Source organism: Poecilia formosa, unplaced genomic scaffold (assembly GCF_000485575.1).
Source record: "Poecilia formosa unplaced genomic scaffold, Poecilia_formosa-5.1.2 Scaffold2, whole genome shotgun sequence".
NCBI classification, from domain to species: Eukaryota; Metazoa; Chordata; class Actinopteri; order Cyprinodontiformes; family Poeciliidae; genus Poecilia; species Poecilia formosa.
In genome coordinates this window covers 3,623,134-3,635,913 of record NW_006799941.1, presented here as the reverse complement: position 1 = coordinate 3,635,913, position 12,780 = coordinate 3,623,134, and the positions used below count along the sequence as shown (strand labels likewise).

General features: G+C 40.4%; 1 protein-coding gene across 2 annotated transcripts in view; it reads right to left on the bottom strand.

Annotated features, from left to right (window-relative positions):
- The window catches only part of foxj3 (forkhead box J3), a 102,739-nt gene that overhangs the window by 8,260 nt on the left and 81,699 nt on the right, over positions 1–12,780 (bottom strand). For both annotated transcript variants that reach the window (XM_007550059.2, XM_016670695.1), the window contains exons 6-7: positions 8,508–8,636; positions 2,691–2,865 (exon numbers count right to left, since the gene is read on the bottom strand). In XM_007550059.2, coding sequence (XP_007550121.1) covers positions 2,691–2,865; positions 8,508–8,636 — 304 coding nt within the window. The remainder of the gene's footprint in view (positions 1–2,690; positions 2,866–8,507; positions 8,637–12,780) is intronic.

The window sequence follows — 12,780 nt, the reverse complement described above, 5'->3', positions numbered from 1 at the left end:
GCTAAAAATGTTTCTTTTTCTGCATATTAAAACCTAAAAATAGAAATAAAATGGTGGTCCCTTAAAAATAAATTTCCCATAGTGGACAGGAAACTTGACATTTTTAAATTAAAAATATAAAAATGTCCTATGAAAAGGTCATTTTGATAAGTTTATTTATTTACCTGGACGGGGTACAAAAATTAGTCTTTAAATATGGCAAAAGTTGCAGACCCCTGATATAACCGTTTCATACAAGTCAATATCAATAATTATTGATTAGCTTTTTTCATTTAAACATATAAAATCCTGCCAAACTAGTCACCTGACCGTTTCTGTTTTATCCACATGTTCCTGCAGAGATGTTGTACTAATTTTCTCTTTTCACTCCACACAATTGTTTATTTTATTTTTAAGCAGTTATAAGGCACCGAACTGCTGCGCCAGCTACTCAACAGGTTGCTAGGTAACCAAAGAGTGACTGAGTTGCTAGGTAACCAAAGAGTGACTCAGTGGGTTGATTCCACTAATCTTCCTGAACTGGCTGTTAGGTTGGTTGGGTGGCTAAAACCTTTCCTCTGCCTACATCTCCCAGAATGCTGTGCGGTTCTGGATCAGAGGTCAGTGAAATTATTCAACATTTTATCGGATCATGTGTCTATGGTGATATATGTGTGTGTGTGTGTGTGTGTGTGTGTATGTATATATATATATATATATATAGCTATTGATTTATTGCCCAGCCTTGTTTTGTTTACATTTGTAGTCTGTCCCCTTTACTCTGACGCCTCTGAATAAAATCCAGTGTTCCCACTGCCTCCAGAGATTGTTTAATTTAATTTATTTCAAAGTAGGGAGCCAATAGGGGGCGCTAGGGGACCTCAGAAAGTTGGAGGTAAAATTAAAAAATACAAAAATAAATCAATATATTTTTAATTAGAATTTTTTCACCATATAAAATAATGTTTTTTAATTAATATTATAAAATAAGAACACCAAATATCAGTCTGTAGATAAAAAAAATCAGTTACAGACAAACCCTACCATTTTTGGCTGTAACTGCAGTAAAAACCAGCCATTAGTTTTCTCCTGCTTCATGTCTATTCACTACTTTGTGATAAAATCCCAGTAAGAAACATTGAAAACTGTGATTGTGATGTGATAAAATGTGGAAAAGCTCCAAGGGTGTGAACACTTTTGCTAGGCCTTGTAACTGCAAACAATACATTTGAATACAGACGTAAAAAGTGGATAGTAATGTAGTTAGGCTCTCTCTCAGTGTTTACTTTGACTTCTTTCAAACTCTGAGCAGCGAGGGTTTGAATCCCTCATGAAATCATCATCAATGCAAATTCAGTTTATGCTAGATTTTAATCTTTGGTTATTTCATAAAAAGTAATCAACTCAGTAAATATCTGAAAATAACTGATCCTGGAAGCATGTCAGGGGTTTTTAATGGAGAGCTGCTGCAGGAGCGTCAACATTTGAGAAAGACCAGTTGCCATTTTGTTGCGTCAGGGAATGACTCAGCTTGGGCTATTGGACGTTTCACAAGCTGGAGCTGCTGCTCTCTTTCCTCCTCAGAGTCCTGTATCATCTCTGACTATCTGGTTGTGCAGCTCTTTAAGCAGCACGAACATCTGCGCAGCCCGCTGCAATCATCTGAGCGGTGGGGAGGGGCCCTTAAGAGGCCCCGACCTTCACAGTTTTGGCACCGCGAACCCATTCCACTGGAGTGCTTTCAGAGCCGACTCTGGGCCCCGCACCTCCACAATCGCCGCAGGGGTGACAAAGGTGCATCTCTTATCGGTACAGAAAGCCCATTGTCCAACCAGGGAAATACAGAAAGCAATTAGCGCGGCACCGGAATAATAATGCGAGCTCATTACCTATTATCAAAGCCAGTGAATTAGCTCACTGTCCGCAGCGGCAGAGTGTGAAATCCTCCAAGCTCGATTATTTACGCTCTTTAATTGCAGGAGCTTGTCTGAGAGAAATTTCACTTTTATGCACGTAAAAAAAAAAAAAAAAAATCTGTGTTTTAACTAATAAAACACAGATGATAGATTAAAGCAGACTCTCATTAGCATGAAATGCATTTGATTTGTGAAAGTGGGTTATCCACAGAAAGCTCAGTCTGCTTTCCTCCTGACTCGCTTGTCAAGAGCTTCATGTTCATCAGTCAATCAGATTATACACAAAACTGCTTTTTCTTCTGCAGGGATTCTGATGTTTTCTTTGACTTGTTATCCATTAAAAAGATTTAAAAAAATAAAAAATCCCATCAATGTAAGTAGGAGTTTTTGGGCTGCCAACAAGCTCTTGCCCTCCGTTTGAAGTGCAACCAGACGCTCTTAACTTTCACGTAAGGGCGGAAATAAAAAGTAAAGAATTAACAATAAAAAGTGCAGTCATATCTCTTTATGTCCTGCAATAAAATATTTAAAGCATGAACTCTCAGACTCCAGCTCTAAATAAATAGATAAGTCTTAGCATTTCCCTGGCAAGAGCCTGAAAGTCCTCTGTAAAGGTTTGGATTAAAGCCAAGTGAGCCGAGCTGAATACCTGCACACTTAGAGTAAACCTCATTAGTTCCTAAAGACTCTCTATAGCCCCAGCTGTTAAGAACAAGCCCACATTAGGAAAATCGCTTCTAGGGTCTTCGGCTCGCTGATAGATTTCCCCCCCAGCGCCCTGGAGAGGCTGCTCACCTTGTTGGCTGAAGGACTGCTCAAAGACAGACTTGTAAAGGCTGCGGAAGGAGGCACTGAGATCTTCGAAGTCTGAGAACGGGAGCTGCTTTTCCCTGTCTGGCATACTGTACTGGGACTGGGGGGGCTGCTGCAGGCTCATCGACTGGGACACGGGCTCCGGATGACTGGTCACCTGGGGAGATGGAGGGAGACGAGGGAGACGCTGGGTTTAATGTTTAACATGTGAAAGGAGCTACTGCTGGAAAGATGTTTAAGCAGACATAAATTATATGTAAAAAAAAAAAGTAGAGCATGATATGTATTCAGCCGCCTGTAGCTGTGCGAAGGCTTCAGAGGTTTGTTAGTGAACATTTGTAAAAAACAGCATCATGATAAACAGCAGACAGGAAAAGAAATCAGGCTGTGGAGAAAATTTAGAGCGAGGTGAGGTTATAAAGCAATATCCTAACCCATAAAAAACATGTCACGCACTGCTGTTCAATTCATCATCTAGAAAAAACCCCACAAAGTCAACGTGAGCCGACCGGCCGGACAAGGAGGGCGTTAATTGGAGAAGCAGCTACTGCACAGCAGCAGGAGCTGCAGAGATCAACAACTCAGCTGGATTATTTAATAACTTTTAGTTTTGCACTTCATGAATCTGTCTTTATTTTAGGCCGACACTGACACCACACTGGTTTGGTCCGCTTTAATCAAACTCTGGTTCATTGGTCTACAGAGTTTGGTTTGATTGGGGAGGTGTGAACGCGCAACCGAACTCTGAAGTGGACCAAACAAGCGAACTCTGGTCCGATTAAAAACCTAGGTCTCAGTTCAGCTGAATTGAACTCGCTTGAATGCCAAACGGACCAGAAACCACTACAAAAGCAGGAAGTGGACTACAGCATTGTGGGTAAATACAACCAGAACAAATGCACTAGAGGGTGAAATGGCTCATTTTTTTATTTTTACAAACGACAAGAAAAATCCTATAACCACTAAAATCTGATGCCACTTCATTTTTGTTTACAGTTTGTGAAGAAGGACGTTGTGCTCAGAGTCGTCTTCTGAGGTTTTTGTGTCATTTCCTTCAGTAGTTCCCGGTGCAGCGCCACCACAGGTGAGGAGGTTAAAAGTTTTTTGGGTAGTTTGACGTAGCGCAGTATAAAAGTGAATCTCACCAGGTGAAAATGTAAGAAATGTTGCAATTTTGGTCAAAGAGATGCAAGAAGAAATCCAAAATAAGCCAAAGGTAAAGTTTTGGTCTCATCTGCGCATTATGACTAGATCGTCACCACTATGAAACATGGGGGCGGCAGCATCATGTTGAGGGGAAGTCGTTCTTCAGCAAAGACAGGAAAGTGAATCAGAGTTGATGGATTTTTGTGTGCTTCCTGCACAGCGAGTGCGGCGGTTCGAATCTGCTTCCTCCAGAAATATTCACATTATTCTGTAAATTTCCCTGCAGTCAGAGTGTGTGCGTGGGTTGTGCATATAAGTTTCTGTTTGTTGCGTTGTTGGAATAATTGTTGGTGCAACAGAAACAGAAAAAAACAACCTGTGAAATATTTCATGTAAATCAGTGATAAAACTCAATGATATCTCCATTCTGTGAAGCTGCGACCATCGTGTTTCAGGCTGAAGATGCGTCCCTCATGCAACATAAAGAACAAATTACGTACACCATAACAATGCAGGTCAGTGCTTACCGCCTTGGCTCACACAGCATTAAGAGAGCAACTCGAACGGACATAAAGCCAATACTCTGGTGGCCGAGCAAAATGTATTTAAAACAAAATCAATAGCAATACCTTGAACAAATAAGCAGGCATTTTATCCACGTATTTGTGTGGGCAGTCAATGTAACACACCGCCTCTGGGTGTGAGACAGAAGCACTGTTCCCTCCAGCTAAGGGCTTGTCTGAGAGATTCACCGCAGCAAAGGCAGCAACGAAGACACAGTCCTATTTCACACAGCAGAAACCTGACCTGTGTCCACTGTGGGCTCGCTTTACAAGAGAGGTCGTGTTCAATTTTTGATCCTAACATCTTCCTCTTCTAAAATGCGGACAGGCCGCTGAAGTGTGTGGCTCGCGGACTGGCTTGGAGAAGAGTGGAGAGGTGATAATAAAGCCAGAGTGTTTACTGAGAGCTGCCGCTTAGGCTGGGAGAGAAAAAGAGAAAGAGAAAGCAGGAGCAGGCGGGCGGGCGGGCAAGCGTGAGCGCATCCATCAGGCTGAGCCGATCGATGCTCGGCGCCTGGAGCGGGGAGCACTCCAGGATGGAGGGAGGACCACACCAAAGAGGGGGCATCTCTGGTGGGAGGACATCAGAGGGAGAGCTTCTCTTTGTCTGGCTTCCAGGAGCGAGCGCAGTTTTCTTTGTTTCTCTTAACCCCGTTCCTGATGTTGTACTCTCGCTCATGTCCACCCTGAACCTCGGTCTATTGCCGTCTGCAGCTGGTTCTTCTGAACAAAACCTCCTGGGGCTTTCCCATCAACTCTCATACAGGATACAGTCGGCTTTCTACGACTCGCAGGGTTTCGTTTTTAGTCCTTTTTGTGACCATTGCTCTCTAGCAGATGACAACTATTGATCAAAATGTATAATTTACTACTCTGAACTAAAAAAAAAACCCAAAAACCCCACTACAACGCAAAAGTTTTAATGCATCTTTAATTAATTTACGCGCTGCTTTCTTGCAGAGCGTAAATTAATTACGCTCTGCAAGCGTAATTATACGCATACGTAATTATACGCTTGCAGAGATCAATATTCCTTCAGGATTTCTGTGGGGTTTTGGATTTTGCCTGCTTTATCGCTCTTTTTTTTTTGCGCAGTTCCAGAAGTGGAACCGGCAACGTCAGGCCGACAGTTCCAGCTCAAGTTCGATCGAGAAATGTAAAACTTTGCTAAATTTTATAAGGTGCAAAGAGATTTTAAGACATATCTTTAACTTTGTGCACTGGCCTTCCACTATTTCCCCTGCAGAAACAAATTATTAATCAAACAGGATTCTCATCAGATTTCTTGTAGTCAATCACCATCTGCCGAAACAAAAATTGGCTGAAAGCTACTATGTAAAGCCTTAGATTTATTTTGTAACACTGAATGCTGATTTGCAGGTTCCTTAAGACGGATCTTAGCTTCTGGTAAACCCAATGAGAGAAATATACATTAAGTTATATTAAATGGCAGTTAGCACTGATTTATTTAAAATTGTTCTTAGGCAGGGGAAGCTCCAGAAAAAGGACTGACCACCAAAACTAACAGGTCAGATCAGAATTTCCTGAGATTTATTGTGCTGTTATATGTGAACAGATACTGAATACTGGCAATCAATTTAAAACAAATCTGCAAAATTCAACCTCCGTCAGCTCTACTTTGATTCTGATTTCTTTCATTGACATGTTCTTTTTCTTTCATTGACATGTTCTTTTTTTTTACTGAAGTCTGTTGTCTTCTGAGAATAAAGACTGTTGGAAAGCTCTGATTCAGGACCAAAACTGCAACATTTGTTACGTTTTCAGCTGATCTGTTTTAGCAATGCACTGATCCTCTTTTTTTTCTTCCGATACTGATACAGATATCTGTGGTTTAGAATCAGCGGGTACCGATCCGATACAGAGAAACTGTGCTGAATTGACTTCAAATGTTTCTTTTTAAACAGAGGCATAAAAGTACTGATTTACAAATTTATGTGGTAACTCTGCACCAGTACAGCCCACTTATTCACACTAACAGCTTCACAAGCTTGGTTGAACACGTTATAACTTTAATTTGTTCAATCAGTGCAATTTGAGAGTATAACAGCCAACGTAAAATAATAAAGAAACTCAAATGGACAAAAACAATTGGTTGACCACCTTGGTAAAAAATTAAACTTTGTTTCAGCTTGTTCAGAAAGTACAATTAGGAATTATAAATATAATGTAAAATAAATAAATCATGACGTGCTCAGAGCACGAAGCATAGAATTAGACTGAATAGATCTGCACCTATGAATCGGGCAGATTGTCACAAATATCCGATATATTTGTGACATTTTTCAACATCAGGACCAATACAGATATTAATATTGGATCGGTGCATGTCTACGCAAAGCAGCTAAAAGCAACCTTAATATTAAACACATCATAAACAGATATAATTCATGTGTTCTGGTTCATTTATGTTTTATTTGCTGGTTCTGTCAAACTCCCACAGTGCAAGCTTCACCTCCATAAATAGGATTTCCAAGTAGCATTGCGCTGACAGACATTTTAAAATAGTGCAGCAAGACTTGGGAATAAGGAAAATGGATCATAGGACTGGTTGAAGGATAGGCTGCAAGTCTGGAGCTGGAAAAATAAAAAAAGGTTCTGAAAAGTTAAATATAACCAATATGTCTGCCTAGAATCTAAAACTTAGTGATGGGTGCAATAAAAAAGTAGTTTTTGCACTTCTGATGATTTGTTTCTCATTAAATCTTTCCCACACTTTGGTATACAGTCTCCTTCACTGAGTACACTGATAAAGTGTTTTATTTAAAAAAAATGTAGGAGAAATTGGTATTCGTTGGCAGTTTAGTTTGTGCTTTTCATATCGAATCAGACACTTCATCTGCTAAGACATCGTTTGTTAGAAAGTTTAGGAATTTAAAGATAAATTTAATACCAAAGCATCTGGCCAAGTGGTCAGTTATGAATAATTTACCGCCTGATAGCAGAAAAATAAAACAAAAAAACTGGAATCTTCAATTATAGGCCTGCAGCTCTTGCATTGGACCATAGTAATGTGATTAAAAATAAGTAATGTGGAGAAATAAAGGACAGAAATCAGAGCATCTGGCTTATTTATCCACCAATAGCAGATAAAAAAAACCTGAGAAATGCATCATTCTTCAACATGTCAATTAATCCGTATGTCAAGTTTTCAGCTAATAGCGTTCACTGAATCACTACATTGGTAATGATTTAATAATATCTTTGATATTTTTCTCCAAATTCAACTAATAAAATAAATAAACCACCATTTAAGATTGGCAGTAATTAGTAAAATGTTAAAACTGTCTGTTAACTTGCCTGTTATTTGTAGAGATGTCACTGGTTCAGTTTAGTTGGCCTTTATTTTCTGTCTATTGTCTATTCAAAGGTCTGACTTTAAACATCCTTCATGAAAAAAGCCAGCAAGCGATTAGTTGAAGAAAACTAAAGGTTCTCCTGAAAGCCTTGTGAACTATAAATCAGCACAACTTGATATTTCCAGGGAAGTCTGGCTGCTGGGAAGGAAAATTCAAAGAAAGGAGGAATTTCTCAGAGACGTAAGAAATAATAAAAACATTAATGTTTAATAAAGTGTTTTTTTTTTGGTGGTGGCTCAGCTTTGCCCCAGTTTTGTAGCCAAGAGTTAACATCAATTTGTATCAATTTAAATAAACACCCATTTGTTATCATTTAAAGTTAAACATTTCCATGAATTTTAGAGATTATAAAATGCAGAAATTTCTTATCACTCATAAAATATGACTGATATGAAACTTAACCACACTTCCTTAAAGCAGATTAGGATCCGGATGTAAAAAAGTACTTTACTCAAGCTGCTGGCAAATGGGGACAAAATATATCTGGTCATGTAAAAACACCAAAACTACTTTTTTTTTAAAAGGTGAAGGGGTGAAACGACCAGCATCTGCCCCGTTACATCGATGTGCTGCTACAGATGATTGTGATCCTGCGTGGCTTGTATCTCACGTTAGAAGAAATAACACAGTTTGAGATAAAAGCTGGCGCTTTGAATCTTTTTGCACTTGTAGAAATCTGTTTTCCAAACAGACAAATATGACATTGTTCTTACCGGTGTGTAGCTGTGAACGCTGCCCACACTGTTGAGATTGACAGAGGCTAGACTCTGATCAGACAGGCTGTTGTTAAGGCTGCTTCTCGGACTATCGCTTCCTTCCTGGTCTGTGTTGTACAACGCCACCTGGAAAACATAAACACACAAACGCATAAGAAAAGGAAGACTTTAAATAATTTAATTTATATAAAAACCATAAAGGCCTTTGGGTGTGTGTGTGTGTGTGTGCTTTTTTTCGGGGGGTACGGGAGCCACAGGGTGCTGCTTAACGCAGCCCACAGCCACTGAGGGGTTTTGTAAAAGGGAGTCTGGAAACAGCTGAGACATTCCCACCGCTAAAGGTCAGGGCACTGGCGATGTCAGCCACATCTGCTCACCGAGCGCAAATCGGTTTGGGACAGCTAACAAAGGATTTCAGTGCAGCCGAGACGCTGACCTTTCAGTGTAGGAGCGAAACTAGCTGAAGCACTTCAGGACGACAATCTTAATTATCATCTAAGAAGGTTCTGTTGCCCCCACCGACGCCTAATAAAGTGCTCATCAGACTCTGAGGACAACAGTAAGCACAATCCAGATAATGAATGTGACAAATCCCAGAGAGGTTAGCCTGTGTGCTGAGGTTTGTTTTGCCAGAAAGGAATGGCAGTAATGCACTGATGGCTGCTGCAGTGGAGGAGAAGAGCCTGGTATTTTAAGACTGGTGTGTGTCTGTGTGAGCCTGTCTGTGTGTGCTGATCCATGACTGAGTGCAGCATGGTGGCTTCTGCTCATCACTACGATCGGAACAGAGCGGGCTCTGTGCTGAGCACAATGAGACAGCAGCAGCAGAGTCTTCAGGCCGACCTGGCCCTGCCAACATCCTGCCTCCCAGCAGCAGCGGCGGTGGACTGAAGCCTCTAGTGTTTCTGCAGAGACACAGCGAGCTGCCACACAGCCTCCACAGGAGCTGGGGAAACCAAGGCAGCCCTGACTTCTTCCTCTGCTCAGACTGATGTTTGGCCCACTGACAAACATGCTGGTTCACTTCCAGGACGCAGAGTTAGAGCCCAGATACATTAAGCCATTAGAACGGAGCTTGGCTCCTGCACTGGTACCAGGGTTCCCACACTGTGTTTGTGTGTCAATATGTCCAAATTCAACATTACAGGTCTGGACGCAAGACAAGTGAAAGGACGCAAGTATGCAAGTAAAAATACATAAATAGGTGGAGGTAAAAAGTATGCAAGTAAAAATACATAAATAGGTGGAGGTAAAAAGTATGCAAGTAAAAATACATAAATAGGTGGAGGTAAAACGTATGCAAGTAAAAGTAAATATGTGTAAGAATGTGTATATAAAAGTATGCAAGTATAAGAAAGTAACTAAGTGTGCAAAAGTTTAAGTACAAGTGTAAGTAAAAGTAATTAAATGTAAATGTGAATAAGTAGGTGCAAGTATGTGTACATGAGTGTATGTAAACGTACTTAAGTAAAGGTACTTCTGTAAATAAATGCATGTAGGTGTGTGTATAATTATGTGTACGCAAATATGTAAGTAAGTAAAAGTATGTAAATTTACGTAAGAGTATATAAATATAAGTAGGTGTATGCAAAAGTATGTAAATTTACGTAAGAGTATATAAATATAAGTAGGTGTATGCAAAAGTATGTAAGTGTAAGTAAGTACGTGAAAGTATGTGTATGCAAAAGCAAGTACATGCAAGTAAGTATGAGCAATGGTAAGTATGTAAGTGTAACTATGTGTAAGTGAATGAATGGATGGATGGATGGATGGATGGATGGATGGATGGATGGATGGATGGATGGATGGATGGATGGATATAACAGGGCAGATGGAGGGATGGACAAAGACAGATGAACAGATACATGGAGGGGAACTTTTAGAAAACGAATAAGAAATAAAGTCTGTAAACGGAAATATTTTCCGAACTAAGTTTTTCATCCCTCATTATCCAGACTATGTGGCGTTGGGGGTCTAATTTGATACTTTTGCATTCGTTTTCTGACTGCATAGAAACTCTGTGGTACAAAGAGTTCGTTAGCAGTGTTCATTAGCGTGAAGAAGAAACTGAATGAGCAGTTGAGGATAGAGACTCGAGCACATCTACGTAATCAGCTCCACAATGCTAATCAAAAACACCGTGCCACAGAAACATAAATGTTGTTTAATGAAGTCATAAAACAGGCTTTTATGTCTCAAGTCTCTCACCACAACCTATTTTTACTCTACTCAACCATAAAGTGTGTGATGATTTGAAAAACCTCGCTGCTCTGTGGTTTAGTCAAGCCCCTGAGTCCCCTGAGTGAGGACACCCACTTAAAGCATGCATCAACAGCCTAACAGAGTCGCAGCTTACCCACAAAACGTACGAGCTTGCACTTACATACGGCAAAAACACTTAAATACAATTAAGTGTGCACACACAGGTAGAACAGCGCACATAAACACACGCAGACAGGTTCATGCAGGCAGGAGCAGCGCCGCAGTAAATGCTGTGCATGGTTATTAGGCTACTGAGTCAGAGATCTATTCTTAGCAGTGAATTAAGTAAAAAGCCAGAGGTGTCTTTTACATGGAGGGGGGCTAATCTGCAGCATGAGACATGGATTATGGAATCAAAGCAAGATTGGCCCAGGTGTCTCCAACAACGCCAGAGCACAATCCCTGCATGCAGGACTGAACAGAGGAAGAGAGAGACGACAGACACGTGACAGAAAAGGAGTGTTCATCTGTAAATAAGCCTAATTACAACAATCCCTTCCTCTGCTCAATCACCACCACACTTCAGTGGTGAAATTTCAACACATTCACAGCAGAGTCTTGGGTTCCCACAGAAGATGGTTTCAGAGAGCTCTCCATGAGAAGAGGACAAAAGGGAGAAATTTAGCATGGAGCGTCCTACAGACGACAGAACGAGAGCAGAGGTTCCTGCTGGTTCAGTAGTCAGCCTGCAGGCCTCTCCCATTGGCCTGTTGGGGAAGGCGGGAAGGAGGGACCGAGGGAAGGAGGGAGAGAGACTGGAATAGAAAGACGAGAGAAAAACAGAGAGAGGGAATTCCTGTGGCTTGGCACGGCGCACCGAAAGAGGCGTGGCCTGTCGTGTGTTTACAGTGTAAAGCAGTTAGAAACAAGCCCTCTCCTAGGAGTTTGGGCCTCAGATCTGTTGCTCATTCTGTCTTCTGCTCGCAAAAACACAATCAAACAAACAGAAGGAAAACAAAGAAAAACCTGTCGCTCATCAACAGCACAAGTGTCGGGTTATTTTATAATCTTCTTGCTCATCTGCGCCATTTCACTTCTTTTCTTTTTTTTTTTTTTGCACTTGGCGGCAGAGTCTGGGCTTCACTGTCAACACTTAACATCAGGGCTCCATTATGTGGTCACTGCCGGTGTTGTGGACTCAGAAAAAGTGTCATCTTCCCTTACTGCATCTTGCAAAACTATCCATACAACCTAAACTTTTCCACATTCTGTTGTAAACACTAGCTTCAATGTGACTTTATGAGATAGATGAAAAAAAAAAAAAAGTAGAGCGTATTTCCAAAATAGAGACAAAATGGCTGGTTTGAAATGAAAATAAATGCCTTCAACCCCTCTTGTCAATGCAATCAAAGCTTTAAATTTGCTGAGACATGTCTGCACCACGTTCACAAATAGAGACTTTATAAGCAAATATTCTTGCGAAACAGATCAGTCAGCTTGGATGGGGAGTGTCTGACAATCAATTTTCAAATCTTGCCATAGATTATCTATTGGAGATAAGTCTGGGTGATGCTAAAATATTAGTCTGCTTTGATCTAAACCATTTAACTCTAAATCGAGAGACTTTTCAATACCACAGCAAAACAAGTCCTTAAAACTATTAAAAATAAAAAACTTTTCCACTGGCCTTTGAAGGACACAGTTTAACAATGTATTTCATTTGAACTCAGAAGCTGAAATTTCCAAGATAAAATCATCAACAAAGTCCCTAAAAATCATAATTCTACTTGAATAAAGTTATAAATTTCTCACCAATCCAGACCTCAAAATCTTACATAGTCATCTTGCTCACAAAATTAGCTGATGCAAAAACAGTTTCTGATTTTATTTGTCATTAATCTGCCGCGCACTGTTGAACCCAATGCAGCTGCAATGTAGTGAGAAATCTGGGTAACACTTTATTTGAAGGGGGGTGAATAAGACTGTCATGACACTGTCATAAACATGACATAACATGTCATGAACATGAATAAGCCTTCATGAATATTTATGACTGTTGTCATAAAGC